This window comes from Gobius niger, assembly GCF_951799975.1.
Source record: "Gobius niger genome assembly, chromosome: 5".
NCBI lineage: Eukaryota > Metazoa > Chordata > Actinopteri > Gobiiformes > Gobiidae > Gobius > Gobius niger.
Window position 1 is genome coordinate 26400507 of NC_136856.1, and position 27508 is coordinate 26428014.

The 27508-nt window shown below is 40.3% G+C and overlaps 3 protein-coding genes across 4 annotated transcripts; all 3 read left to right on the plus strand.

The window, feature by feature from the left end:
- Nucleotides 1–6359: 6359 nt before the first annotated feature.
- Nucleotides 6360–11977, plus strand: tmem33 (transmembrane protein 33). Of its 2 annotated transcripts, none has more exons than XM_079556728.1 (8): nucleotides 6360–6492; nucleotides 7045–7117; nucleotides 9059–9153; nucleotides 9237–9424; nucleotides 9559–9626; nucleotides 9723–9856; nucleotides 10870–10953; nucleotides 11197–11977. In XM_079556728.1, exons 2-8 carry the CDS (start codon nucleotides 7067–7069, stop codon nucleotides 11324–11326), a joined length of 750 nt encoding a protein of 249 aa, XP_079412854.1. In that variant the 5' UTR covers nucleotides 6360–6492; nucleotides 7045–7066; the 3' UTR covers nucleotides 11327–11977. The 2 variants fall into 2 exon arrangements, with proteins under 2 accessions (XP_079412854.1, XP_079412855.1); XM_079556729.1 differs by having other exon boundaries at nucleotides 6376–6492; nucleotides 7048–7117.
- Nucleotides 11978–13159: 1182 nt separating this feature from the next.
- Nucleotides 13160–21845, plus strand: bbs7 (Bardet-Biedl syndrome 7; the record flags this gene model as incomplete). The annotated part of the gene is made up of 19 exons (XM_079557324.1): nucleotides 13160–13195; nucleotides 13271–13336; nucleotides 14608–14670; nucleotides 14756–14922; nucleotides 15008–15194; nucleotides 15385–15463; nucleotides 16305–16412; nucleotides 16480–16610; nucleotides 16711–16795; nucleotides 16868–16970; nucleotides 18318–18510; nucleotides 18853–18927; nucleotides 19001–19069; nucleotides 19218–19357; nucleotides 19438–19602; nucleotides 20810–20919; nucleotides 20985–21088; nucleotides 21171–21294; nucleotides 21382–21845. The coding sequence occupies 19 exons, from the start codon at nucleotides 13160–13162 to the stop codon at nucleotides 21513–21515; spliced, it is 2139 nt and encodes a 712-aa protein (XP_079413450.1). The 3' UTR covers nucleotides 21516–21845.
- A 1239-nt stretch (nucleotides 21846–23084) lies between these two features.
- Nucleotides 23085–25723, plus strand: ccna2 (cyclin A2). Its single transcript, XM_079557200.1, has 8 exons — nucleotides 23085–23369; nucleotides 23831–24083; nucleotides 24158–24264; nucleotides 24346–24569; nucleotides 24824–25028; nucleotides 25100–25213; nucleotides 25288–25421; nucleotides 25595–25723. Exons 1-8 carry the CDS (start codon nucleotides 23172–23174, stop codon nucleotides 25644–25646), a joined length of 1287 nt encoding a protein of 428 aa, XP_079413326.1. The 5' UTR covers nucleotides 23085–23171; the 3' UTR covers nucleotides 25647–25723.
- The last annotated feature ends 1785 nt before the right edge of the window (nucleotides 25724–27508 follow it).

The window sequence follows — 27508 nt, forward strand, 5'->3', positions numbered from 1 at the left end:
GGGGCTGATGTCTCTTTTATTGAGGAGCACGGAGAGGTGAGGTCTCCCCGGATCAATTTCCCTGTCTTGTTACTCCCGCTTGAGGATGTTGGGGAGAATGCCTGCACTGCTAAATTGATTCGGAGTCGAATTCATAACTTGAGGCGGTTTAAGTCATTTTGAGACAGCCTGATATATATTCCGTTCTTTTGTTTTTTGTTTTATTCTCTTTTTTTTTTTTTTTTTTGGTGTGGGGGGATTGCCTTTAAATTCAAACAAGCACTTTGCTCCACGCGGGGCGAAGCACTACACTGTCTGCCTGCCTGCTCGTATCTCCGTCTTTACGCGCTGGAGACGCTTTTTTTTTTTTTTTTTTTTTTTTGGGGTGGCTTCGCAAACATAGCCATTAAGCAGTCACAATGCTTTTATTGTGCACTTGATCTGAAAATAGAGGCTCGGTCTGACGGCGGGGTCCAGACGAACCTACGGAGGGGAGGAAAAAAAGCGCGTTATTGTCTGCGCGCGCGGAGATGAATGGCCCGTGTCAAACAGATGATTAGTTTGCGCTATTAAATTGTCAAAAGGGAAAGATTTTGTGCCTAATAGTGGGCTTCTTTTTTTTTCTCTCTTCTTTTTTTTTTGGAGGGGTTGGGAGTAGATGAATTATGGAATTCAAGAGTTGTTGGCGACCGCTGAGAAACTGCGAGGGCCCAGGGCGAAGGTCACGGAGAGTTCTCAGCACAGAGCGGGGTCCAGTCCAGACACAGACATCGGCCTATTCCCGCCCGAACACAAGCGCTTCTCTATATCCGCCAATTATGTCCACGCTGCGATATGTCATATTTGAGTGGCAGGTGCTCCGGCGACATAATAGCAATTTGTTAAATGGGAAGTGGCAGTGTTGGATATGGATATTTGGGTGGCTCGCATGGTTCGGTTGTTGCTATAGGGGGTTAAAGGAGTTCGAACAGCCAGAGTGTGAGTTGGTTAAATTCACAATGTTGCTCTCAGTGGACAATGAAAAAAATATGTATGAAGAAACATAGTCTTCTCCTGTGCTGATTTTGACATAAACTGCACATTTTTAGATTGGTGGTTACTTTGTTAAAGATTTAACGTTTTTCCCATAGATTTATATGGGAAAAATTGAAAAGGGGTGTTTTCTTCCCCACAATATGGTAACAATATCTTCACAAAGAAAGTTGCACAGACACCACATTTTCTCTCTTTTAACAAGATTTTTTTCAGCAGGATTTTTTATTATAACATCTATACTTTTTCGCCACATACACTGACTAACCTCAATACACAATGTTGTCTCACAATGCCTTTAGCAACAATGAAGCATAGGAAAAATATGACTAATGCAAGTTCTAACCGAACAAAGCAATATATATATATGTGAACTGAAGTTGAACCAAAATAAACGCATGTATCACTCCATTTATATCGCTCTGTATAGCTCATTCATACTTCACAAGATGCAAGAGCTCCTTGTTCTTGCACCCTGAGCTGCAAGAACAAAATGAAGTCACTTTTGCCCTGTCGACATGGAACTGTCATTAGCTACAAACTGTTTCCATGGCTACAAGGCAAAAGTGACTTCATGTTGTTCTTGCAGCTCAGGGTACAAAGACAAGAAGTTCTTGCATCTTGTGAAGTATGAATGAGCCTTAAGGTTGCTTTGTCACCATTAGCCTATTGCTCATAATTCTTCGTCCTATTTAAAGCCAATAAAATGGAATCATTCATTTCACTGCGCGTGTTTTTATTTGTGTCTTTACTGTCAGCGGACTGGTGTCTCCTCAGACCTGACTCGTAACTCTGCTTGGAGAGGGACGGCTCCAGCTTGTCTCCATGGAGATGTGACTTTGCTAAAACAACATGCGGTAAATCTTCCGAATGCCTAATGTTGATAATCCATTGCAAAAACAATAGCTTCATCAGCGGTTTGTTGTGCAGATTATGCTTGTTCAGTTGTACAGTTCAGTTACTGTTGTTGGGTTGCAACATGTAACCTGAAATGTTCTGCAGTGTGGCTTTAAAGTGCACATGACAGCTTTTAATGCTTTTGAAAATATTTATTTAGACTTATTTAGATGGATAATATCAGTTGCAAGTAATAGTTATGTTGTTTCAGTGAAGCAGCAATTTTAATGAAGAAATGTTGGGCAGAAAATGTATTTTAATTTGACTTTTTAAGCTACTGACCGGAAGTGACATAGATAAAGGTAAAGTTCCACGTTTGGGTCACTCGTTTCCGATTGACATAACATGGATGCATGCCACTTCCTGTCAGGGTCAAAAAGGGAAGTGAAACTATAAACATCACAAAAATGGCCAAACTAAGGAAAGCTGGGCTAAATGTTTATCAAAATCTTTAATATAATTGTATTATATGTTTTAGCAAAAGTGTGTGGAATGTCTCATTATGCACTTTAAATAACCTCAAGAAGAGCTCGATGAGCTGTAGTATTCTCCCCTAACAAGTACTTTTTTATCTGATAGATAGCAAATTACTTTGTCTGCCTTAATGACCTTCAAATAGAATTGATTCCACTCCAAAATGGTTTAAATCGCATCGAAGCAATTATCGTAAGCCTATTAGATTACTATGAGTCTTTATGCCGCATTCACATCCTCAACTGCTCATATAATGAAATAAATGTAAGAATATGGAAAGGCTGATTCCTAAGCTGTTCTCTGTAACCACTGACTGCCCATCAGTTTAGTGCTTTTTTTTTTACCCCCTCCTGGTAAAGGTCATGGCGACTGGTGCATCAAACGAAAGCAGGAGATTACACCGTTGTCATGGGCCGACTCGATGCGTGCAGGTATGGGCTGTCTCTACAGGGGCGGGTCTGACGGGGAGGCTCAACGTAGGGCTGTAAGTCCATGACATAAAGTGCATTAAGTTGTGCCTGATCTCCCCTCTCTCTTTCTCCATTTGATTAATACGCCCCCATTCAAACCTCGGCGTGGAGCAAAGAGTGGAGGGACGTGACCAATGACATAATAGCCTGTGTCACCGTGGCCCGCAAAACGCCCAGACCATTTGTGGTGACAATTCTGAAGCCATCACTGCCATTATAAGCCCCCCCTTCCCTTTATCCAAGGCACAAACAAACATAGCCCCGAAAAGATCCAAGTCAGCTTTTTTGCGCAGTACCTTTTGGATTAATAAGCATATAGGGACCACTCAGAATATATGTAGGCTCACCTTTAAACATATCATATTTGCTGACCACGACAGAGTGCGTGTCATATAAGCAAACGAGCATAATATGTGTTTTTTTATAGGCATATCTTGCAAAGTTTGGGAACATTTTGCACAAAGGCAGCTATTATTATTTTTTATTAGTATCGTGCTTGGTTGAATTAAAACTGCAATATTTGTCTCAGTCTGTATTTTTAAAGGGGCATGTAGGTTAAATGAAATAATACATGTGTGTCGTAATATTTTTGGAAAGTGAAAACACTGTTATGACTTTTTTAAGGTATGCGTAATTGATTGAAGTCAGTCAATCCCGCATTACGCAAATGAAAATGCGTTGGATAAATGCGCAATAGGAGAACTTAGCTATTTTCCAACTCCTTTAAAGCCTATTGTTCGATCCAAACACTTGAAAAATAAATGACCGCTGAATCCACTGTAAAACAAAGGGAATGGTTTAATGTTGTGGCAAAGATCACACAGTGAACGCCTCCGAACATCCATCCACAAAGACATGAAAGGCGCGGGGCCCTATAACCGGCCCTTTTCTGTTTTTGTTTTGTTTTGTTTTGTTTGTTTCCCGGAGGATTCTCAGGCAAATCCACCGTGTCCTTCCGTTCCTCCCTATAACCCCAGCTCCTCTTTCGGCCGTCTTCCTCGCCTGTCGTGATTCTCCACACCTGTTTGTTTAGGCCCTAAAAGCGCTCTGAACTGGGACCGAGCCATTACAAGCGCATTCCTCAATGTGACCGCTTTGGTTTTTCAGATCTTTTCAGGCGCGTTCACTTTGGTGTGTCATTCATCCGCTTGTCTTTTCGTGTTTTTTTCCTTCTTTTTTTTTTTTTACTTCATGCCATGATCGCGTAAAAGGCGAGGTAAATAAGCGCACGGTGGTTTTGTTCATTCAGATGTGTGTGTAAACTGATAAAGCAGAGATTTATGCAGACCTGTTGGTCACGGGCGCGCGGCTGCACGGCTGTGCGTAAAAGCGGCTGTGCGTAAAAGCGACCGAAACATATGAATTGTCGTGACAAACAACTTGATGAAAATGAAACGAAATAAAATACCTAACAATAGTACGATAATACGAGCGGTTGTTCTCCTTATCCCTGCTGGATTCCAAAATAGACAACCTTCGCTGCGCAATGGAACAGCTCGTTACCTTTTCGCATTTGGACGAGACACTCTGTGAATTTGCCAAAGAGAATCTATCTGATTCTAATTTTTACTGTTGCAGTCGTCGTGGACATTGTGCGTATAGCGCCAGAGCAGTTGCCGATTACGCACAGTTTTGTTTTGATGATTTTTCATGGCAAAGCGCTACGTTCATAAAGCTCGTTTGGCTCTCAAGTGACTATATCCAGAGAGAAGCTGCCGCTTAAAAACATCAACCCTCATTCTCCCAGCAAGTCGCGCCGTGCACTTCTCTCAGGTTAACAAAACGCACACAGGCTAGACAATATTCTAAACCACAGAGAATTCCCCTAATGACCAGGCATTACATAGTAAGAAAATGCATGCATTACGCAGCAGCCAACTTACTCTGTGCAGTGCGGAATCCAAGCTTTATACTGTTATTACAAGCCTATAATCTCCGGTCGCACATCGTGTCAAAAAAGCAGCGACTATTTCTCTGAGATTCCCTTTAACAAGTGAAAACTTAGTGTCCTCCTGCACCATTTTATACATGATGAGCCGTCAGTAATGGGATTATTAAACAAAAACGTTTCAGGCGCTGGCGTTAACCTTTTTTAATGCCTAATTAGGTTTTGCAAAGAAATAATTAGATTCTACAGCGCTTACACTGCCTATATTTTCAAATGGCATGCAGCAAACACATCAACCCGCGACTCTTTGGACAATTCGGTGCGGATATACGCTGCGCACTGACCCAAAGTGTAACATTTTAAAACATGTTTGGACCAAATAAGGTGTAGTTTATGCTAAAACGATTATCTCACACAGCCGAAGGCTGTAATACACGAGTCTCCTGCACCCTCTAGTGGCAACATGTTAAATTACTCCTAAGGTCCTTGGCTCTCAAGTGACTTGCATTTTTCTGGTTTACACCCAGTATATTGATTCTTAATTCAATTTATATGTTTTTAATTCGGTCAGTCCTGATTAGGATCTTGATCTCGGCCTGGTGACACTAATTTTATGACGTGGTTACTCAGTGCGAACACGTTTAGTCGGCCTACCACTGTTATAAGCACTGGGTGACCACAAAAACACTAGGCCAGGGGTCTCCAACAGGCGGCCCTACTTGATTTAATAGGGTCCACGACTTGTAGAGCACAAATTCCCGAGTACGTTAAAAAAGCATGCTCATTCCAGCCACTAGGGGGCAGCTTAAATTAAAAAAAAAAGAAATAATTCCACATGTGTCCGGCAGAGGGCACTGACATAACAAGAGATAGGATATAAACAACACATTATACCCAAGTTGTAAATGGACTGCCCCAAGGCGGCTGTGACTACAATAATAGCTTACCACCACCAAGTGTGGGGTCAATGAATAATGACCACAGTGTAGTAGAAACTTGTAACATAGCCTTGTAAAGTGAAACACAAGCGTAATGTTTTTTGTTTTTTTTTGACCGAATCGGCAGTATTTTAAAATTACAGCTCATTATTATTAATTTATTGAAATCAATAGTATTTTCCTGATTACATTAGGCCTGTATGTATCGTGGATCTAGCCCGATTCACTGATTTCTTATTGCCATAAGAGAGCACTGTTATAGTTGATGAATGTTGTTTTTCACATTCAAGATAATATTTGCTCTTTAATAAACAGCAATAAAAACTTATTTTGTTGTCATTTTTGTTTATGGACCCCATCAATACACTATATTTACACACTACAATATATTTTGGCCTAGGGAACTTTACTTGGAGATCCCTGCACTAGGCTATGTTATCATCAGTGTTTTTTGTAGAACTACTAACAGGCTGCTATGTAAAATGTATGCTTGTATCAGTTTTCATCAGTTTTATACTTTACCTATTCAAGAAAATAGATAAACAAACAAAAAGAACAAACAAAAAAATGAATAAAACAAACAAAAGGGGAAGAATGATTAAATATTATTTCCTTACATATACTGGCCACTAGAGGGACACCTTTCCAACGCCTGAGCCTGTCGTGTCACATCTCGCGAGATCTAACTCCCCTTTGCTCGGGAAGGTCAGCTGATCATTTGCTCGCGCGTGTGTGTGTGTGTGAGCTGAGGAGCTGAGCCACTGACTGTCACTTTCTCTTTCTGTCTCTTTCGAGGTTCACACTTATTATTGAGGTATGTGACTATTTATGTTTTAGTTATATGTACTTACCTGTAAACACTATCCAATTCACAAGACGATTCATACTGCCTGTGTGTAAAATTGACATGCCCGGCGATTGCTAAGCTAGCCTGTCATGCTAAAGGCTAAGAGTAACGATGGTAACAGGAGGAAATTTCTAGAGCCACCTGCCGCTGTGCTGCCTTGTGCTAGCGCTGTTTGACGCCTCTTAAACGAGGCACTCGCATTATTTTGTTGTCACGTTATATTTCTTGTTAAAAAGTGGATCCTCGGAGGTAAATCGGTCGATGGCCATTCTTTCCCATTGAACTCATTTAATGCTAGCCTTCAAAGAGCTAGTAGCTTGCTGGCTATGTGTCTTAATGCACTGAGATATGTTGACATTCTGGGAAGGTTTTCGCGTCCATTGGGTTTGTCATCCAATATTTGTGACCCTGATATTTCTGTGTGTCGTGTTAGAGAGCCTCAACAACCAGATGCTTCTATCTTAAAAAGAAGACACGTCACGCCTCTTCTCCTGACTAACGTTTCTTTTGTTTTCTTAGCAGGTTAATCCAAAACACAAAGATGGCAGACACGAACCAACAAGCTCCCCCTCCTCCCACGCAGGGACCTGTGGTAAGTTACTTGTTTTGGGGAAGGTCAATGGTGGGATTCTTCTGTTTCTCTTGGGTCAACAATGAGCAGAATTAGATATTATTTTAAAAAAAATAACGTCACAAACAAATGTCTAGGGGGTAAACAAGCAATGTATTTTCAAACCATAGGCAATATGCAGAAATGTTACTTTACGCTTTATGTATTTTCAGCAGCTGTTATTGCTGAAGGTCTCGTTATTATCAGAAGTGACCTGGCAACTAACTTGATTTTTTTGCTACTTTTTAATTTTGTTTTTAGCCAATTTGCTATTTATATTATTAGTGTGTTTCCCCTTAAATGAAAATACAATAAAACGGTGGGTCTATCTTAAACTCTCCTCTACAAGTCAACATTTTGACTGTTGCAGTGGCTTCTCTCTCTAAAAAAACAGGCTCTAAAACAGCCCAAAATTGGACTAAATTGTGTCCAAATTGGGTGTAAAGTATCCACCTTATTCCTACGCCCCATGAGCCTTTGTGTGAAGGATGGGAGGGATTTCCAATATGACTGGGACCGCTGTTTGTTTGCCTATAGACCGTTTACTGTAATCTACTTTTTATGAGCTTTACAGCTGTAAACTATGTGGGAATACGAGCTGTCACAGAGATGAAACTACGAGCCGTGGTTAGCTGCTCACAATAAACTTATGACTGAAAATCGCTCTGTCGAAGAGTTTTCTGACACATGGGCCAAGTCGTCTCCACTTAACCTCTGTGGATATTTCTAATTCTGCAATCTTTCACAGAGGCTTTACTCAGATGTGGATACTTAAAGCATAGAGAATGGATTGTTGGCATAGAAACACTTTTTGTTTAGTGTTGATCAAATATCCATGGTAGGGCTGAACGATATGGACAAAATTTCATATCTCGATATTCATGCCAGATATCCCGATATTGATACGATATAACTATGGGTTAGGTGAAAACTAAGCATTTTTTCAGAAAAATAAAGTCAGAATACAAAAGAGTGCAGTTTTATTGATGAAAATCATTATCGTTTATCTCTTGCTTTTTCGATTTTAATATTTTGAACGTTCATATTTCAATATCGATACGATAACGATATATCTTTCAGCCCTAATCTACGGAGATCTTCACATTTTCACAGTCTTTATGAGCCTCCTTACATGCACCGCATTTAGTTTTATTAGATCAAAGGTTTTACTCAAAAACAATCAGAGACTAGTGGGAACGCTCTTTCCATAACTAAGAAATTTAAAATGCACTGTATTCAGACCCAGCTCGCTTGTATCGCCTCACGGGGCTCGGTTCATGTCACTGGTACAGTGCGAGCGAGGCCAGACGTGTGTGAACAGTGTTTGTTTACCTCCGTGAGGCTCTGGCTTTCTTTGTATGAGAGTCAGTCACATTTGGCATGTTTAAAATCGGCCCAAACATGTCACAGTTTAAGCCCAGCTTAGTCCACAAGCATGTTCCCAACACTTCCAGAATGGTACGGAGGCTGATCATTTAGAAAATCATCTTGAAATGTTGAAATGAACCGCTATGTGAAACAAAAACTTGCATCAATGAAATCTTCTTGAATTAAAATGAATAAGGTCTAAAATTGCAGATGACCCCGAGAACTACCTGAGGAAGCTGCCCAAGAGGGTGCACATTTTCAGGACAAATAAAAAGCCAAAACCAACAAATGTTTCACATGGACTGTGATCAACATTGCTGACAGTCTGCTGGATGTCATCTGACTTTTCATCAGAATCCAAATTTATTCCTCGATTGAATTATGTTGTTTTCCTGTCAGGCTAACGCTGGCTAATCCTCAGCAAACCCATTTTCCTGTAATGAGCCAATGTGGGATGTTTTCGGCTTGAGATGCTGATGTTGGTCGTGGATAAAAGCAAATCCCTGTTTTCTGAGTGTCATTTCTAACTTGCACATCTGTCGTTCTTTCCCACAGCCATTTTTATTAAGTAACAAATTGGAAACGGCCATGTGGTTGTCCAGACTCTTCACTGTCTACTGTTCAGTCATGTTTATACTTCCAATATTGGGGTAAGGAAAGATGTACGTTTAGCCCCTTTCTCTGGCAGTGTTACGAACCTCAATTACATGCTCTGTATTTGTTTGTGTTTCAGTCCTTACGCAGCTGCAAACTTCTACCAGCGAGCGTTGCTAGCTAATGCCCTCACCAGTGCCCTGCGCTTGCACCAAAGACTTCCACGCTTCCAGTTGAGTCGAGCTTTCCTGCAGCAGGCGCTTCAAGAGGACAGCTGCCACTATCTGCTCTACTCGCTCATTCTGGTCAACTCCTACCCCATCACGAGTATCCTTTTTTTCCCCCATTGAATTGCAGCCTAATCACATTTCCCCAGCGTCTCCTGTGTACAGACAGATATGTAACAGAAAGTTGTTTTTCTTTTAAGTTTTTTGATGTATGCCCTTAACTCATGTGTTCAGTGAGCATCTTTCCAGTCTTTCTTTTTTCTTTGCTCCATGCAACAACCTACACAAAGAAAGTTCTGGATGTAAGTACTTATACATTTTCAGAAAAGTGTCTTCTCGGCACAAAGCATCAAAGCATATTTTATATACCGTCGTAATGTTTGTTTCTTTTCTTACAGTCCATGGGGGCAAACAGTCTCATGTTTGTCAGAAATCTGCTCGATAAGCTGACTGCAAATCAGCAAAACATCCTGAAGTTCATCGCCTGCAATGAGATCTTTCTCATGCCCGCCACTGTTTTCATGCTGTTCAGGTACGAAACACACCACAGGATGCCAGATTTAGGTCCCAATGTGAGTTTTGGAGAGCGTGGCCCGAGTTTGGTTCATTCTATGGATTGTTTTGTGGTCTCGATGTTGGTTAAGACATTTTCAAATCCGTTCAGATCCTAAAAGCATGTTGTGGGTTCCAGGATTAGGTCAACAAAATGTACATGAAAATCTAAATATTCACTGAATGATAAAGCTCTTCATACTGTTTACTGCACATTAATCCTACCTTACATCTGTTACTGTATAGAGTTATGGGTAGTACCTATAAAACCAATAAAAAACCATACCTTAGTTCAGCTTATTTGATTTGGTTACATTTAAATCCTTACAAATAATGTTTAAGGTAAGATATCGATTGCTTCCAAACAATATTCAAAAATGTTCAGCAATAATGATGGCAGGTATAATCTGTGAGGTCCAATGAACTTTGAGAAGCAAACTATACAACCCTAAAAAGCAGGTTCATCACTCGCCGCGGGGTCGATCTATGGAATGAACTTGAGGAGGACTTAAAATGTTGTAGCTCACAGAGTAACTTTAAACATATGTACAAAGAAAAGGTGTTTAGAAACTATGCTAAAGAAAAACTCTAAATTAATACTGTACTAAAGAATCTGTTCTTTGGCTCTGCTAGACATTGTTTTGATAGATGTTTTGCTTCATTCTCTTCTGTGTACATTTTCTGTCGCCTGTTTTCTTTTTGTACATGCAACCTATGTTCTAATCTATAATGTATGCAGACATAACATTGACAAGATACAGTATGTACTTAATTTGTACAGCTTTAACCAATGTCTGTAAAAATTTTTAAAAAAAGCAATTGTCAATGAAAGTGAGAAAGGGGTAAGCGCCTCCTTTTGAGCTTTTTTGTTGTGTATGGTGCAAAATATGCCTGTTTATTTATTCTTACACAAATAGCTCAAATAAACAAAACAAACAGCAGTAAGGACTTGTAAAACACCATTTTGATTACTAAGTACAACGTCTTTTGCAGTGGCCAAGGAAGTTTGTTGCTGCCGTTCATTTACTACCGATTCCTCACTCTGCGCTACACATCCAGAAGAAACCCCTACTGCCGGTATGTTGTGAAACTGCTAATTTATGCTAATTAATGCCTTTGGATACAGGTTTTTTTGTTTGGTTTGTTTTTTAAGTTGAGGTTTCTATTCCCAGTCCCTCCTATTCCCAAACAAGGGAGGAGGTCGATTTCAAACCAGCTCAATTCAACAGCTTTCTCGCTAACACAAACCCTTCATATATCCTGAATACAAGAAGAAGAACATTTCTTTGATTGACAAGTTTCCTGCTGTTCTCTCCCCAGCACCTTGTTCACCGAGCTGCGGATCCTCCTCGAGCACTTTGCCATGAAGCCCGCCTGCCCCGTCATCTTCAGAAAGATGTGCCTCAGCAGCATCGCCTTCATCAGCCGCCTGGCACCCACCGGGGTCTGAGCCCTCACCTCCCCCTTTTGTTCCAACAGGACTCTACTATAACGGAAGCAGATGATGCCCCCCAACAGAAGGAACTGTTTTCTGAATGTCACTTTGTACTGCAGTCGTCCGAGATATTTGTGTCCAGGTCAAGACCAGCCAACAATGCACTGAATCATGGCAGAAATCCTTCATTTATTATTTTTCTCATTGTTCAAGCAGTGAACATCCTTCTGTTGTCCGTTCACTGAAGAGATTTGTCAGCGGTTGGTTTTTTCATGTCCTTATTTATTCATTATGTCTTATCATTTAGAGAATGACAATATTAATAAATTAAACATGTTAACGTTTTTTTTTTTTGTAATCACAAAATACTTGATTTGATGGAGGATGTAAGTTGAGCACAGTTTATACCTAGTTGTTTCTTTTTGTATTTCTGATTTTCCACATTGCCTACCTTGAGTTTTTTCTATCAATGCCTTTAATGTCTTATGTAAAAATTTATATTAATCTAGAAACAAGATCTGCTGTATTTTATAGAATATTTTAAAGTAACATTTCCCTGTAGGATGTATTTCAAACTACATCACCAATTGCATGCCATTTATGCGGTAAGCTCCATTATGTACTGCTTTTCAGTGCATTCAAGCGTGTCTAAAAAAAAAGATCCCTTTCTGCTGTTCCAGTGCATGCTCAACTTTTCTTTTTTTTTTTTGCCATGTTGTATGTTTGTTTGCCTCCAGTCAATCTAAGTTTTATGATAAGATTCAACTTTAACCTCAAAGGAATTAATAAATTATTAAAACATTGTACATTGTAGCAGATACGGTTATTCAAAGACCCTTATTTACTCTTTTACTATTGTGAGGAAATCAGCTCTGGTGAATGGGGTTATTTAAACCAGGAATTCAGAAGTTAGTGTTATTTTACCAGGTGATGCCCCAAATAAACGTTTTGTGTTAACAGTGACAATTTCCAATATAAAACTATAGAGGCAATTTTATTAACGTAGTACGTATGGAGACATAAAATTGGGAAGCTGTATATATTTTCGCCTGCAGTGTCTTGTCGTTATTAACAGATGCTGAAACTGTACATTTAAACAATGGATTTTTTATGTTTTTATTATTGAACAGTTATATTAATGTTACAAACATTTATGCCAGGGGTTTAAAAACAAAAAATACAAATAATAAAGAAAAAAATAACAAAAAAGACACAAAAATGACTGAGGCAGCCCTTAGCAGCAGCACTTAAAATTCTTATATTGCATCATTTCGAGCAAGTAGAGTTTAAAAGGGAATTTTACCGGAAAATTTACATTTATGAACATGAAATTTTGCAGAAATAATTAAAAAATTAATCACATAGAATTCTTTTCGTTTAGAGTCACAGGGATAATATTGAGTATTTTGCATTATTTGTCTCATTTGGTTCCGACAACACCACAGAAACCAATCATTGCGCAGCTTCAATTTCTGGCCTTCCCGCTCAACCAATGGCGTCCCAGTTTGTTTGACGAGAACACGTTGCTATTGACAACGACTCTTTGCTTTTCCAGGAGAGTGCATTATTGGCTTCATTGCGGCTTTGCTTCGGTTCAGCCTGTTTTATTCGCGTCGAAGGAAATCATTTCTATGTAGCAAAGGTTGATGAAATGCATATTCGTGCGCGTGTGTGTGTGTGAGCGTGCAAATAAAATCGCTTTAGACCAATTAGCCAGCTTGCTAACGTTAGCCCGGGTTGCTAATCTTCTTGCACAGGATAATCCAATTCTCTATTTGCCACCGTTTGATTCGCACATTTTAACCCTTGATAAACCAACAAAAGGTGCTGTGCTTCTAACGCTTTAGGATGGAGCTCCACTTAAACCGCGTTGATTATACACAGGTAAATCTCCTGAGCTTTTATGTTTTAAATGTATTTGTGTAACTTTCTCTTTGTGTCTCTCGGTATGCGTTACAGGTTGGGGTAACGTCCCAGAAAACTATGAGGCTGCTCCCAGCCCAGGGTAAAAAAGCCACTCAGAAGGTAATTCATCACGATTCAGAAATAGTGTGCTCCAAAACGTCCATGCAGGGGCGGACTGGGACTGAAAAACAGCCCTGGACTCTGGTCAGCCTGGCCCAAATTAGCGTAAATGTGACACTTCCACAAATACATATGTTAACCTCTTACCCCCCGCCTTAACCGAGCACATTTTCTCCAGTTTGGCTTTACCCCAGTCCAAAAGCTTCTGGAAAAAAGCTGCGAAATAGCAACAAAACTGAGACGAAAACAATGATGGAAATGTGACAAAAAAGTGAGAAAACGTGGATGAAAAAGTGGCAAAAACGTCACAAGAAATTGACGAAAATTTGCCCAAAAAAATGACATCAAAATGTGACAAAAAATTACAAAAATGTGACAAAAAAGTGACGAAAAATTGATGAAAAAGTGGCAAAAAAGTGACAAAAATTACAAAAAATGTGACAAAAAATAACCAAAATTTGATTAAAAATTGACGAAAAAATGACAAAAATGTGACTAAAAATTAGAAAAATGTGATTAAAAATTTGACCCAAAAAAAGACCAAAAAAAGACAAAAAAAATTACAAAAAAATGATGACGTGAGGAAAAAGATCCTCTCGGTTCAGGCGGGAGTAAAGAGGTTAAGCTTTTAGATTTGGGTAAAGCTCGGTTTCGCCTGGGGGTAAGGGTAAGGTAAAGTGAGGGGCCGGACCGGTGGCCCTAGAGCCGGTGGCCCTTCTGTGCTCTTCCAGAATGGACATATGGCCAGTCCGCCCCTGCTTCCATGGGAGGTTTTAATACAGTGTTCAGGGCTGTGAATTATTTATTTTTGTTAACTCTGAAGAAAATTATATTGGCTACATATTTTTTCTAATGGGTAAACCAAAAACTTTACCCATTGTAAAAAGCTTTCGTAGTATTCCTTCTCGTCATCAGGTGCTGTTTTTGAACATCCATGAAAGATTAGGCCTGTAGTGATAAAAGTTGGTTTAATGACCCATTTATATCTAAACTTGGGGATTCTTGTTGCTGTTTCTTTTATAAATTAAGGAGGAGAATAAATGTAGTTGCAAATCAATAATCTTGAATTTTTCGTATCAATCAATCAAAGTTTAATTTTCACAGAGTGTTTTACAGATTAAAATCACCCTAACCCACAAATAAACAGTAAATAACATCATAAACACACACTCTACTGCCACCCAGCTTAGCACAGGAAAAAAAAAAGTGTACGGTATATGTATTAAATAATTCCTGAAGCCACTGTATGTATCGTGTGTTTTTTTTCCCAGGTTGCTGTTGCTGACCATGATGGGATCGTCACATGTTTTGGGATGAAGAAGGGAGAGGCAGTGGTGTGTCATCAACTTCCAAATAAATCAGCGATGCTTTGATTTTAAACTCACAAATGTAACGGCAGCTTGTTTTGTGCCCCTCCAGCCTGTGTTCAAAACCCTCCCGGGGCCCAAGATTGCCAGAATGGATCTCGGTGGCTCTCAGCAGGAGAAAATCTATGTGTGCTCTGGCTCTCAGGTCCGCGGGTTCAATAAAAAAGGCAAGCAGTTCCTTACCTTCGACGCAAACCTCACCGAAAACATCAACGCCATGTAAGCAGCGTTTCGTCTCGGATTTCGTATTTCTGTTTTATTTTTTATTTTGTGTTGTTAACCGCTGTGACTTGTTTTCGTTCAGGCACGTCACTGGCGGTGACCTCTTTGTGTGCGCGAGTTACATCTACAACCATTACCTCGAATGCAAAGATCAAGACTACTTCCTATCGGGAGACAAGATCAATGATATTACCTACTTGTCATCTGAAAGCCTGGCCCGCCCACTCCCCATTCTGGCGTGCCAAGACCGAGTTCTTAGAGTCTTGAAGGTTAGGCTACTACGTCTGCATACACTGGCTTTTTATTCATATGAAAAATGACATTAGTTCAAGTTTGTAAACTATAAGGTATAAAAGGCAAATTCTGGCTTGTCCTCCACCACAGTATAACATTAATGGCTCTTTCGAATGTTGTGTACGGCTAATACGTGTAATAAAATGTTGTTTTTTGTTGTCTTAGGGATCGGAGCTCGCATATGGCATTGAAGTTCCTGGCCCTCCATCTGTTTTGGAACTGTACAATAAAGACGGAGGCAAGCGTTTAGATATTTACACACTGACATGCCATTTCTTATCTTCCATTATCAGCACAATGTGATTTACTTTCTAAAATACTAGCCATGTTTCCTGGTAATTTACATTCAAATTAGAGTGAGGTTGTGATTTACGATATTGCCATGAAATGAAATATAATGACACATGGCCTGTTTCCACAAGTAATACCATAATTTCAGTATTACACTTTTGTTATGGGGGTTGCAAGATATAAGAAAAAATGTGAGAAAAAATTACATTTGATCATAATCTAGAGCAGTGTTTCCCAGCCAGGGGTACAGGAACCCCTGGGGGTACTTGGAACTATTTCAGATAAAAAAAGAAGGTGAAACTGAATAGAATTTCAATATGAATTTCAAAGGAAAGTTAGTTTTAATTATGTTTTTCAGCAAATAGTTAGATTTTGAGAGTATTTTTGCTTAATGTTGAACACAACACACTGTTAAATACTGTATAATATTAATTTAGTTGGTCACTTTGTAATAATATTGGCAAAATCCTCAAGGTAGGGGGTACTCAGAGTATAAATCCACGACTCAAGGGGTGTGTGAGGCAAAAAAAGGTTGGAAACCACTGATCTAGAGTATTGTGATAATGATTTGCAATATTTTACAGAGCCATTTTATTTCAGTAGGTACATTACAAAAATGGTTTGTTTCAGTTACAGAAAAATGGAAGATTTTGCGATGTATTGTCACCTACTACATTGCAATAACGTTTTTTTGGCAACTATTGTGCAGCTCTATTTGTTTGTTACCCAGCTATACCCATCTCATCACTGTGCTGTAAAGTAACGTGCAACCATATGTATTGTTTTGTTTACAGGAGATGAAATCCTATACGGAACTACCGATGGTAAAATAGGATTGGTCCAGGTTGGTGAAGGCGCTTCTGCGATCAAATGGGAGATTGATAATGACAAAAAGAAAGGAGGTATTTTAGCATTACAAAAGCTATTTATCTGCCATTTCATTGGTGCATTAACCTGTCTTGTCCTCAGGAATTCTTTGCCTCGACACGTACGACATCATTGGGGATGGTGTGAGCGATGTCTTGGTGGGCAGAGATGACGGGACGGTCGAGGTGTATGGTTTTGACAGTGAAGGGGAACCCACGTTACGGTTTGAGCACGTAGGTATTCAGTATGTTTCATAAATCAATCTGTAGAGAGGACGTTTGTGTTATGTATATATTTTATGTGTTGTTTTCTTTTGTGGCTTTTCATCATTAGATGTTATCCGAAAGTGTGACATCAATTCAGGGCGGCTGTGTCGGGAAAGAGTCGTATGACGAAGTTGTGACTGCCACGTATACAGGTGTGACACTGAAAAGGATTTCTTTTTGTTTATGTCATAGCTTTGTAAATGATTGGGAGGTTTTCTCTCCAGGGTGGGTGACTGGTTTGACAACAGAACCTCAAAGAGCTGAAGTTCGTCCAGGTGATGAAGTCAAGATGAGCAAAGAGACACAATCTAAAGTAGAGGCATTAAAGTAAGTGAGATGAATTGACAATCTAAAATGTCAATTAAGTCAAATGCAATATGTATTGTTTGGTTTGTTGTTATTCACCCAGCATCATTTTTAAAAGGTCAAATAATGATAAGATATTGTTAAGAGCTTAATACTTCTAATATAATATTAATACATCATCATTTCTTCATGTTCTTCATTTTCTTCAGCAGCTAAGGTTTAAACTAAATAATTAACTAAGAAACTGCAAAGTTGTAAACCCTGTTATCTCTTCTTCTTACCTGCGTTGCCATATAAACCAATGGCCGCTGGTTGGACTGCTTTAAGACCGCGATGCTCGGGGCTGACATTGTCCGGCACTGCTGCAGTACCTCCATATGTGGGCGGTTTTCGATTAGCATTGCACTTTAGAAATGTTCTAAACAACTGTAAAGCCTGGTTTTAAAAACTTTCTACAGCTAGATATTGCTCCTATGATAGCGCTGGGTTAGCTCCAATTAAAGGGCCGTATACTAATGGGGGCCGGACTTTAAAGGAACAGGCCACCGTTTTTCCATACTAAGGTATGTTCTTAACTGAGCTTAGACAAGTTGATGCGTACCTGTCTGGTCTTTGTGCGTGCCCTTGAAAGAGCGTGGTAGCTTCCAACTTCACCCCTGTTTGGAGCTATAGCAATACATTGGGAGGGGCCAAATGCTAACAACATCTTTGGTCGTTTTGCGTGACTGAGGGCACGCACAAAGACCAGACAGGTACGCATCAACTCGTCTAAGCTCAGGTAAGAACATATCTCAGTATGGAAAAGCGGTGGCCCCACGAGGGCCGAGTCTGCAGAGAAGATCCCGCCCTCGTGACCTTTTTAGGAACATGCTCCGTCACAGATGGGAAGGAGAAGTCTGTAAATCCGCCATATTTTCCTTTCGAACGTGGTCATTATGGTAAACAGGGAGGGGTGAGCAGAAGCGGTCTATTAATTCTACAGTCTATGGTATAAACTAACCGATAACTAACAGATACAGCAGAATTGCATTCCACTGCCCTCTGCTGGCCGTTATTGAAAGCTTTTTCTTGTCATGAGCTTATACAAAACCGTCCTGGAGTTGACCAAGATTATAGTCATTCTAGCATACATTACATTTGTATTATGCTTTACAATCTTGGCAAGTTTCTCAAATTGCTGAACTATAGAAAATTCACAAATCCGTGCCATTGTTGATGAAATAATAACTAACCACTCACGCGCCCACCACATTCACTCAGGCTAGGTGGGTAAAGTGTCTTGCCCAAGAACTGCTGACTTTTGTTGTTATTGTTACACACAGTACATTGTAGTGTAGTGCGGGTAATCATTCCCCCTCTGTGTTCCAGGGCGGAGCTGGAGCAGCTGCAGCTGAAGGTGCTGCAGGGGAGGGAGCAGTACCAGCAGACGTCGCAGTCCAGCACGGCCGTCTCCGCCGTCCCCGTGTTCAGCGTCAACGACAAGTTCACCCTGTGCCAGGACGACGCCAGCTACAGCCTCACTCTGGAGGTGCAGACCGCCATCGACAACTTACTGCTGCAGGTACACGCGGCCGACCTCGCACAAAACACAAACGATCCTAGTTAAATGTTGGAGTCAATAGTAAAAGTTTTGAATCTGTGTTTGTGTGTGTGTGTAAAAGTTGGCGCACATGCTGCTCCCTCAACATATTTTTAACTCTACTCATTATAAGTCACCACAACATTGTTATTAGTCTAATGAGCAGCTTTCACATTCCAGTTGACATCTACTTTCTATGCAGCATTGAGTGGCATTTATGACATTATGCTAGCCAGAAATAAATACATTGGTTTTCGGCTTGTAGAAGGGCTGCATATTCCAATCTTTCTTTCTTTCAAATCATTTTTTTATTTCTTCCTCCAGAGCGATGTGCCCATTGATCTGCTGGACGTGGATAAGAATTCTGCCGTGGTCAGTTTCAGTGAATGTGACTCGGAGGTTAGTGGTTGTAATTACCAATGCACACGCTTTGAGCTAATTTGATCATGCTTGACTTGTTGCATTCTATCAGCAGCACAACGGGAACTTCCTCCTGGCCACATACAGATGTCAAGCCAACACGACTAGACTTGAACTGAAGGTAGCCCGACTCGCACTAGTCCGTCGCTTTGACCCTCCACAAATGACAACATAGGGCTGACCTAAGTTTCATCACACCTACATAATGTCCCATGTTTCTTATGCAAAACCTAAATGTCTGCTTTGGTTTTTTGGGTTTTTTTAATTAGGTGAGATCAATCGAAGGGCAGTATGGCACTCTGCAAGCCTACATCACCCCAAGACTCCAGCCCAAGACGTGCCAAGTTCGCCAATACCAGATCAAGCCTCTGTCCCTGCACCAGCGGACCCACAGCATAGATCAGGACAGGTTGCTGCCTCATGGATGATAACTATTACCAACTATGACTCTGACTGATTTGATTTCATTTTCATGTATTTTGTTCACAGGCCCATGAATAAGCTCAGCCTGGTGGGGCAGTTCAGTTTCGCGGAGATCCACTCCTGGGTGGTGTTTTGTTTGCCTGAGGTTCCTGAGAAAACGCCAGTAGGAGAGAGCGTCACCTTCTACTTTCACAACACTTTTCTCGGCACACAACTGGAAGCCACCTACTGGTAAATTCACACAGGCGCTTTATGAAAATGCGAATACAGTGGGTTCCGGAGGTGCTCATACTCCTCTAAGTTCCTTGTTAGAGGGTATGCAGATGATGTCTTGACATTTCAACGGAAGCCAAATGAGTGTTAGCATTAAAGCAGTACTAAGTAACGTGTTCACCTTAATAAATCCTTTTCGTAGTCCCTGTGGGGGTCATACAAGTGTTTATGGGATGATTGGAGGGTCTTTCATCTCCCCCTGGTGTCTCTGGTCAGAAAACCATGTTTGCAACTTGACTGCCACCGGTCCGGAGAAAGCAATACACACTAATGAAATCACAAAGAAGAAGCTAACATGCTAACGGGCAAAGCTAACTGCGGGCTAACGTCACTTTAAACAGTATTTACAGCAAAGTTTGAGTGGAAAAAAAAAATTTCCATTGTATAATTGGATGCACAGTATCCCTCTCTCCCTTCGCCTTTCCTGTCAGCGTAGTATTTACTCTTCAAGACAATTAATAAGTTAAAAAATCGTGACTTGCTACTACACCTGCAGTTGCACTAATGGCCTCTAGGGGGAAGAGTTACTTAGTACTGCTTTAAGTTAGTCATTTTTTTGTCGACACTGGAAGTTGAGAGTTCTGGTTTGAATGAAAATGGTGTAAGTGCACACAGTTGCCAGGATGCCATTTTGAGGACTTTTCACCATTCTAAAGATGTTGTTTTGAATCCTCTTTCTACCAATACATACATTTAAAGCCACACTGCATAGAATTTTACTCAAGAAATAGGATGGAAAAATTTGCATTTCTTTCTGACAGATATGTTCAATAGTGAAAAATAAAAATACAAACATGTGCTTTTGCAGTGAGCCTCTCCTAAGACATGACTAACTTTAACGGGAGTGGGTGCGTCTCCAGCTCGTCGCCATGGAGATGTTGATTAAAGTCAGCAGGATTTGAGATTTTATCAGGTTTGGTTCTCATCCAAATCCATTCTTTGATTGCCCACTGCAGAAACAGCATTTTCTGTGTCGAGCTGGTCATTCAGAGCATGTTTTGTACTTGTGGCAACAGTACAGTCCAAAATGTTACGCAGTGTGCCTTTAATAAAATCGAAAGAGGCCAAAAAAATGTCTCAACCCATTGTGCATTATCCGTTTGGTATCTGTGAATGTGTTCAATGATTTAACCCAGATTTCTAATCTAAATTTGTTCCAATTTAGCAAAGGAGAGGGACACTTCAAGTCAGACAACATCTCTACAATCTCCATACTCAGTGATGTGCTCTCTAAAGAAGCCACAAAGCGAAAAATCAATCTGAATATATCATCCGGTAGGTTTATGTTATGTGATGTTTTCACTGTAATCCATATGACTTTGTTTTATTTTTTTTTATAGATATTAATGAAGAATCTGTCAGCCACACTTTGCGGATGATCCACCCAAAACTTGAGTACCAATTAATGCTGGCGAGGAAGGTCCAGCTTATTGATGCGCTTAAAGTAAACATTTTAATTATTTTTCTTCTCCAGATGAAAGTCTAAGTCCGAGTCGACCACTGTGTTTATCCTCTTTGATCGGTAGGAGCTTCAAGTTCACGAGGGAAATGCTGACTTTCTTGTCCCCGAGTATCGTAACATTTTGGACGAGTCGGGGAATCTCCTGGAGGAGTACAAGAAGCAGCCGGCACATCTCGAGAGGCTTTACGGTCGGGGCTCATGATAACGCTTTTAATGCCTGAATTATATTGAATTATATAATCAGATTGAACAATGTTTTGATTTCTCTTCTTCAGGCATGATCACAGACCTCTTCATCGACAAATTCAAGTTTAAAGGGCAGAATGTTAAAACCAAAGTGTCCTCGCTGTTGGAGATACTTGATAATTATGATTTGAATTCCCTCTTGGACTTCTTCTGTAATGCATAACAGAGAGGGTGGTTAGTTTTTTACTGATTGTAAAACTGTCGAATGTCCAATCTTGTTATTATTTATTATGTTGTGTTTATACTTAAAGTGGGGAATATTTATTTTGTTAGAAAAAGATAACTGACCTTGGAAAGCCAAACGACAACAACGAATGTCGTAGAACTGTTTTTAAGAAGATTGTTATTTTGCTTAAAAGAGTATTTATTTATACAGTTTGCTTGTATGTACTTTATCAACATTTATCTAAAAAGCCAAATCTTGATCTTGAGAGGTGATGAACTGTAATTCTAATTCACAGAGACTGAAAAGGAGTCTAAACAATAAGCCGAACAGTAAAATGGAATGAAAAAAATAAATACCGTTTGGTTCTTCTTTTATCATAAACATATCAAATTAACAATACTAGTCATACTGCGTAACCTGACTCCTGATAAACGTAATGGAATAGAAGCTCAGTTTCATTCTTTGCGGTGAGCACGCTGGCCTATCCTCAGACCAGTGAGGCTTGATTTTGGATAACCCACTGCAGAATGTGTTTATTTATCAGACAAATAATTTGCTCTTGTGACAAGCAACGTATAACCTGGAAAGTGTGGCTTTAAAAGTATTCGTTTGTGTTCATATCACCCACAGTGTCAGTCAAATCTAAGCGAAAGTTTAATATTTTGTATCTCAAGTCGCGATATCGGATTTAACCGCTTAACCCCCACCTGAACAGAGCACATTTTGGCATTACCCAAATCTAAAAGGGAGAAGAAAACAAGGATGAGAAGGCGACAAAAAAAAAGCAATAAAGGGGCGAGAAAAGAGTGACAAAACCTTGACAAAAAAGCAATAACACCAACAGTGCAGCAAAAAAGTGACAAAAACTTAACAAAAAAAAAGTGGCACAACAATAACGGGAAATAAAGGAAAAATATCTGTTTAAATCAGTTTTGCAGGTCTTAGCTTTCAAATGAGGTGCTACACTGGCCTATAAGCTCTAAGCCCCAGTCAAGAAGCCTATAGATTTGGGTTTAGCCGAACTGGAGGAAATGCAGTGGGGGTTAAGAGGTTAACAAAATGTCAGCAAAAAAAACTAGCAATAAACTTTGAGCTGGTTTGTAATTGTTTTTGGTTTGTTGTCGTGAATTCTCGTTTTACTTTAAAACACAAACCGGTTTTGAATTCGCAATCAAGCCAGGAGTGTCCGCGTGGGGCTCCCGTACCCGGCATGCGTCACTCTCACGGCGCGCTCTGATTGGTTGGTTCAAGCCTCGCGGGCTACTTGAACTGAGAGAAAGCGACTCTACTACAGCAGCTCCAACCCTCCTGTACTAACATCTATGGGCTGATGCGGCTGCCTTGTCTGCAGGTTCGTACAGCGTATTTGTTCTGTGATTGTGGCCGCTTGAGCGCGTATATCTGTCCGATCGTCGCCCTGACGCTGAATCCTGTGCATCTTTTGTTTTCTCCTTGTCTTTACGCAGGTTTTCTCTGTATTGTGTTGCCATCTCAACTGTTTCGTTTTGATTGTGCGATTCTCATAAGCTTTCACGACAAGGCAGCGCAGCTCGGTCCCAGAGCCTTGTACGCCGAGTTTGACTCTTGAGTTGAGTAAAGCGCACATTAGTTTAAGCTTCGCAGGGATCGCCAGGCTCCTGCAGAACAGGAACAATGTCTGTGGCCAACAGAGGACAGGGGAGCGCGGCTGCTGAGCTTCACAACCAGGAAAACGTGCTCTCCAGATTGAGGGGCAAAGCTGCTCCAGTAGAGGACCAAGAAAACATTCCGCCAAAACCGGCAAACAGGACGGTACTGGGGGCTCTTCAGACCAACCAGAGGGCCAAGGCGAACCAGCGCGGCTTAAAACAGGTTTGTTTGGGCTCTGGCTGCTACATGCTAAGTCCGCTCTCATTGTACATTTTGGAGCCAAAGTAAATATTTTTTTGCTACTCAAACGCAAGCGTTCAATCCCAACCTCTAACACATCTGTGCTGACTCTAAATAATAATTCTGTCGCTCACTGATTTTCAAATGAGCAGCGTTTACCCAAATGTCCGCCATTTTTGACCCAGCTATTCTATTCCATTTGCACGCTTATTCAAGGGCGGTGTTTGACTCTACAAACAAATGCACCTTTAGTCAATGATGTCTAAAGGTATAAACGCATACTAGTTTAGAGCAGTGTTTCCCATAATACTGTCTCAAAATACTTTACAAACAGGCCTGCATCAGGACTAAACTGGGTCAAATACAATTCCTGTCTAAACTATGATTGAACCAGAAATGTGTTTTGCTGATTTTTGAATTTCAAATTCTGAACTTGTTTCTAGGATCCTTCATCTTGTAAAAATGAAGACTTTGCAAAAGGATGCTTGGAGAAGTCCTCTAAACTACCCGCTTTCCAAATTCACGTGGATGAGCCAGACAGTGCCTGCACCAAGAAGCCTCAGCCGCCAGCTGCAACGATCAAAGTAAAACCTGCAGCAGAGGACTCTCCGCTCATAATCCACAATGCTGTGGCACAGCTTAGGCAACCGCTGGCTCCTATTGACTTTCCCTCGGCAATGGACGTCAGCCTACTTGGTAACCTTCTGCCCTTTTATGTGAATTGTAATACAAAGGGAATCATCTGGTAATATGTCAACTTCTGTGGCCAGATTCTCCCATGGACATGTCTGTGATCGACGGTGAGGAGAAGGCTGTTAATGTAAATGACGTCCCAGAGTACGCCGCTGAAATCCACACGTATTTGAGGGAAATGGAGGTGAGAACTCGTTATGTGACTGTGAAACTCTTCCAGGCTACTGTTGACTTGATGCTGACTATGTGGGTGTTTTGTTTTAAGGAAAAAACCAGGCCGAAGGCGGGCTACATGAAGAAGCAGCCGGACATCACGACGAGCATGAGGGCCATCTTGGTAGACTGGCTCGTGGAGGTTGGAGAAGAGTACAAGCTTCAGAATGAAACCCTCTACCTCGCTGTGAATTACATCGATCGCTTCCTGTCCTCCATGTCTGTGCTGAGGGGGAAACTGCAGCTTGTTGGGACCGCCGCCATGTTGCTAGCTTCGTAAGTGTTTTTTAAAGAGTGTTCATGCTGCTGCTTTGTAGATTAAATATTTGATAGTTTCAGACTATCACGTATGTAATAGGAGCCCAGGACTTGGCTTTTACTATTTATGAACACTGACGAGATCAACATTTTTAAATATCAGTGCAATTTTTGAAAATATTTGGGAAAAAACCCTGAAAATATTGCTTTTTAGTCGATACATTTGAAAGAGAATGATCACCATTTTAACACATGGTACTGTTAATTTGCAGGAAATTTGAGGAAATCTATCCTCCAGAGGTTGCAGAGTTCGTCTACATCACAGACGACACCTACACCAAGAAGCAGGTGTTGAGGATGGAACATCTGGTGCTGAAGGTGCTCTCCTTTGACCTGGCGGCACCCACAATAAACCAGTTCCTCACGCAGTACGTGCTGAGCCACTCGGTCGGCAAACAAGTGGAGAGCCTAGCAATGGTAAGCACGTTTGTTTATTTTTAATTGTGTGTACAAGCCGTTTTTTAAAATGTCCCCCTTTTCTCCTCCAGTACCTCAGTGAGCTCAGTTTAGTCGACTCTGAGCCCTTCTTAAAGTACCTGCCATCGCAAACTGCTGCTGCGGCCTACATTCTAGCAAACCACACAGTGACCGGAGGCTCCTGGGTAGGTGTCGTTTTGACCTTCCAATAATTGACACGTTAGAAATTCCAAGCTTAATGCATTTCTTTTTTTTTCAGCCAAAGTCTCTAACCGAAATGAGCGGATACAGTCTAGAAGATCTGATGCCATGTGTTGAGGATCTCCACAAAATCTACCTCGGTGCCCCCCAGCACGCACAGCAGTCCATCAGGGAAAAGTACAAGGGTTCAAAGTAAGTATTGACCCATCAAGTTTATCACCAGGCCTAGATCGAATCTGGTCTACGCTGGAACACAATTGTCTAAACTGGGTCTTGGCGTAAAGCTTGACACTGATTTGGTGCCACAGATATGATTTTAAAATGGCTTGAGTTGATCTGTAATCAAGCACTAACATGTTTTTCAGGTATCATGAAGTTTCCCTCATCGATGCTCCAGCGAAGTTGCTCCTGAAGTAATTGAACCCCCGCGCCCCATGTAGATTACCCCAGTTTTTTTTAATATAACTGCCCAATGTTTTCAAAGGACATGACCTGCTCTTTTTGGAGTTGGCATATTGTGTAGAGTTTTTTTAAATATTTTTTATAAAATACAAAATCCTGGGTCTTTAAATGTTAATCAGGCAGTTTTATCTCACAAGGGACCTGTAAATGTTTCAATGTGGTTCTAGTTGTTTTGGCCATATTGAACACAATTAAACTTCATCGTCTGTCCAAGTCCATCTGTGTGTCACGTTCATGTCTAACCCCATAGACACTACTGCACTGTAAACTCTTGTAAATAAATTTCATCAAGACTTTCTCTATTCCTGTGTCTACTTTGGACTAAAGGGGGCAGTAGAGGATGGCAAACATGAGCGGATCCACAGGTTGGAGAAACAGAAATTTTAAGCAACTGCAAATATTCCGGGTTATGTGTTGCTACATCACGAAGCATGACTTAAATGGGAGACTAACCATCTTTGAAAATATTATAATTGCTTTTACAGCATAGTCAAAATACAAACTTCAACTACAGGTTTGAGTGACTCCCAATTGGAAGAACACGCAATTAATCAATTGGCAGCTCAAGACTGATTAAGGCAGGTAGTGCTCGATTACTGTGTATATATATATATATGTGTATATATATATATATACACACATACGCTTGAGTCAAAATTATACATTTTCCACTGAGTAAATCTTTAGCCTAAACGCTTCATTCTGATCTCTAAAATGAATATAGATCTTTAAAAATGTTGTTTGGGGGGTGGGGATTTTCTGCAGTTTCAAACAATTTATCGGATAGAAAACTTTTTTGCTAAACAGTTACTCGCAGTACTTGTAGCACTTTCTCCAAGTACTTGTACTTAAAGCCACACCACGTAGAATTTGACTCGATACACAAAATTGGTATACAAGCATTTTTGTTTTGTTTTACTTATTTTCATCATTGAATACCTCATAAATGCACAAACGTGCTTTTGCTGTGAGAGGCTCAGCTCTCCTAAAACATGACTAACTTTACCAGGAGTGAGTACGTCTCCATGGAGATGTGACTAAAGGCAGCAGAATTTTAGATTTAAAGAGGTCCTCATCCAAATCCATTCTTTGATTACCTGCTGCCGTAATAGTTTTTTCTGTGTCATGCTGGTCATTGGGAGCATGTTTTGTAGTGACTGCAACAGTATAGTCCAAAATGTTACACAGTGTGCCTTTACGTAAAATTATTTCAAAGTAACGTTACTCTTGAGTAAATACTTTGGCGACTCTACTCACCAAAACTGGTCATTCGATTAATACTCTAAAATGTTTTGTAAACTACAGAGTCTGGCTGGAAATGATTTTGGAAATGGAAACTCATTTGAGGTCATCTGGTCCATTTCCAGTTCTGTGTGGGGAAACGAGGCTAATTCTGATATTTACATTAATGTGCATTGCCCTTTAAATGAAAAAAGGCATTCTCAACTGCGAAAAACCTAAACAGCCTGGCGTGATCTTTTTTTTGTTCTTTTAAATTAAAGTAACTAATCAGATTACTTTTGGTTAAAAATGTGTTCTCATCAATGTCAATTTCTCATCTAAAACTAAGAGTAATCAGTAGAAGAAGAGGTGAGCTGTTTATAAGAGACTTGTTTTATAGGTCTTTGTCACCAACAAAAATGGCTGTAATGAAATATTTCATTGTGTGTGTGAAAATGAACAGCAAGGCTTTAAAATGAAGCTTTTTTTTTTAAAGTGAAGATAATGTGTGGATTTTGATCACCTCACTTTTGTGTGTGTGTTTTCCTCCCTTGGACTGAAATAGTAAAAAGATGTAGCCTAATTGACAAGTGGGA

What these genes read in the sequence shown, in the direction of transcription:
- ccna2 (XM_079557200.1), top strand. Translation starts at nt 23,172, where the DNA reads ATGTCTGTGGCCAACAGAGGACAGGGGAGCGCGGCTGCTGAGCTTCAC. An exon ending in AATGGACGTCAGCCTACTTG is followed by an intron (nt 24,084 to 24,157) that starts GTAACCTTCTGC and finishes TTCTGTGGCCAG; the next exon opens with ATTCTCCCATGGACATGTCT. An exon ending in GCCGCCATGTTGCTAGCTTC is followed by an intron (nt 24,570 to 24,823) that starts GTAAGTGTTTTT and finishes GTTAATTTGCAG; the next exon opens with GAAATTTGAGGAAATCTATC.
- tmem33 (XM_079556728.1), top strand. Translation starts at nt 7,067, where the DNA reads ATGGCAGACACGAACCAACAAGCTCCCCCTCCTCCCACGCAGGGACCT. An exon ending in TTTATACTTCCAATATTGGG is followed by an intron (nt 9,154 to 9,236) that starts GTAAGGAAAGAT and finishes TTTGTGTTTCAG; the next exon opens with TCCTTACGCAGCTGCAAACT. An exon ending in CAACTCCTACCCCATCACGA is followed by an intron (nt 9,425 to 9,558) that starts GTATCCTTTTTT and finishes TCATGTGTTCAG; the next exon opens with TGAGCATCTTTCCAGTCTTT.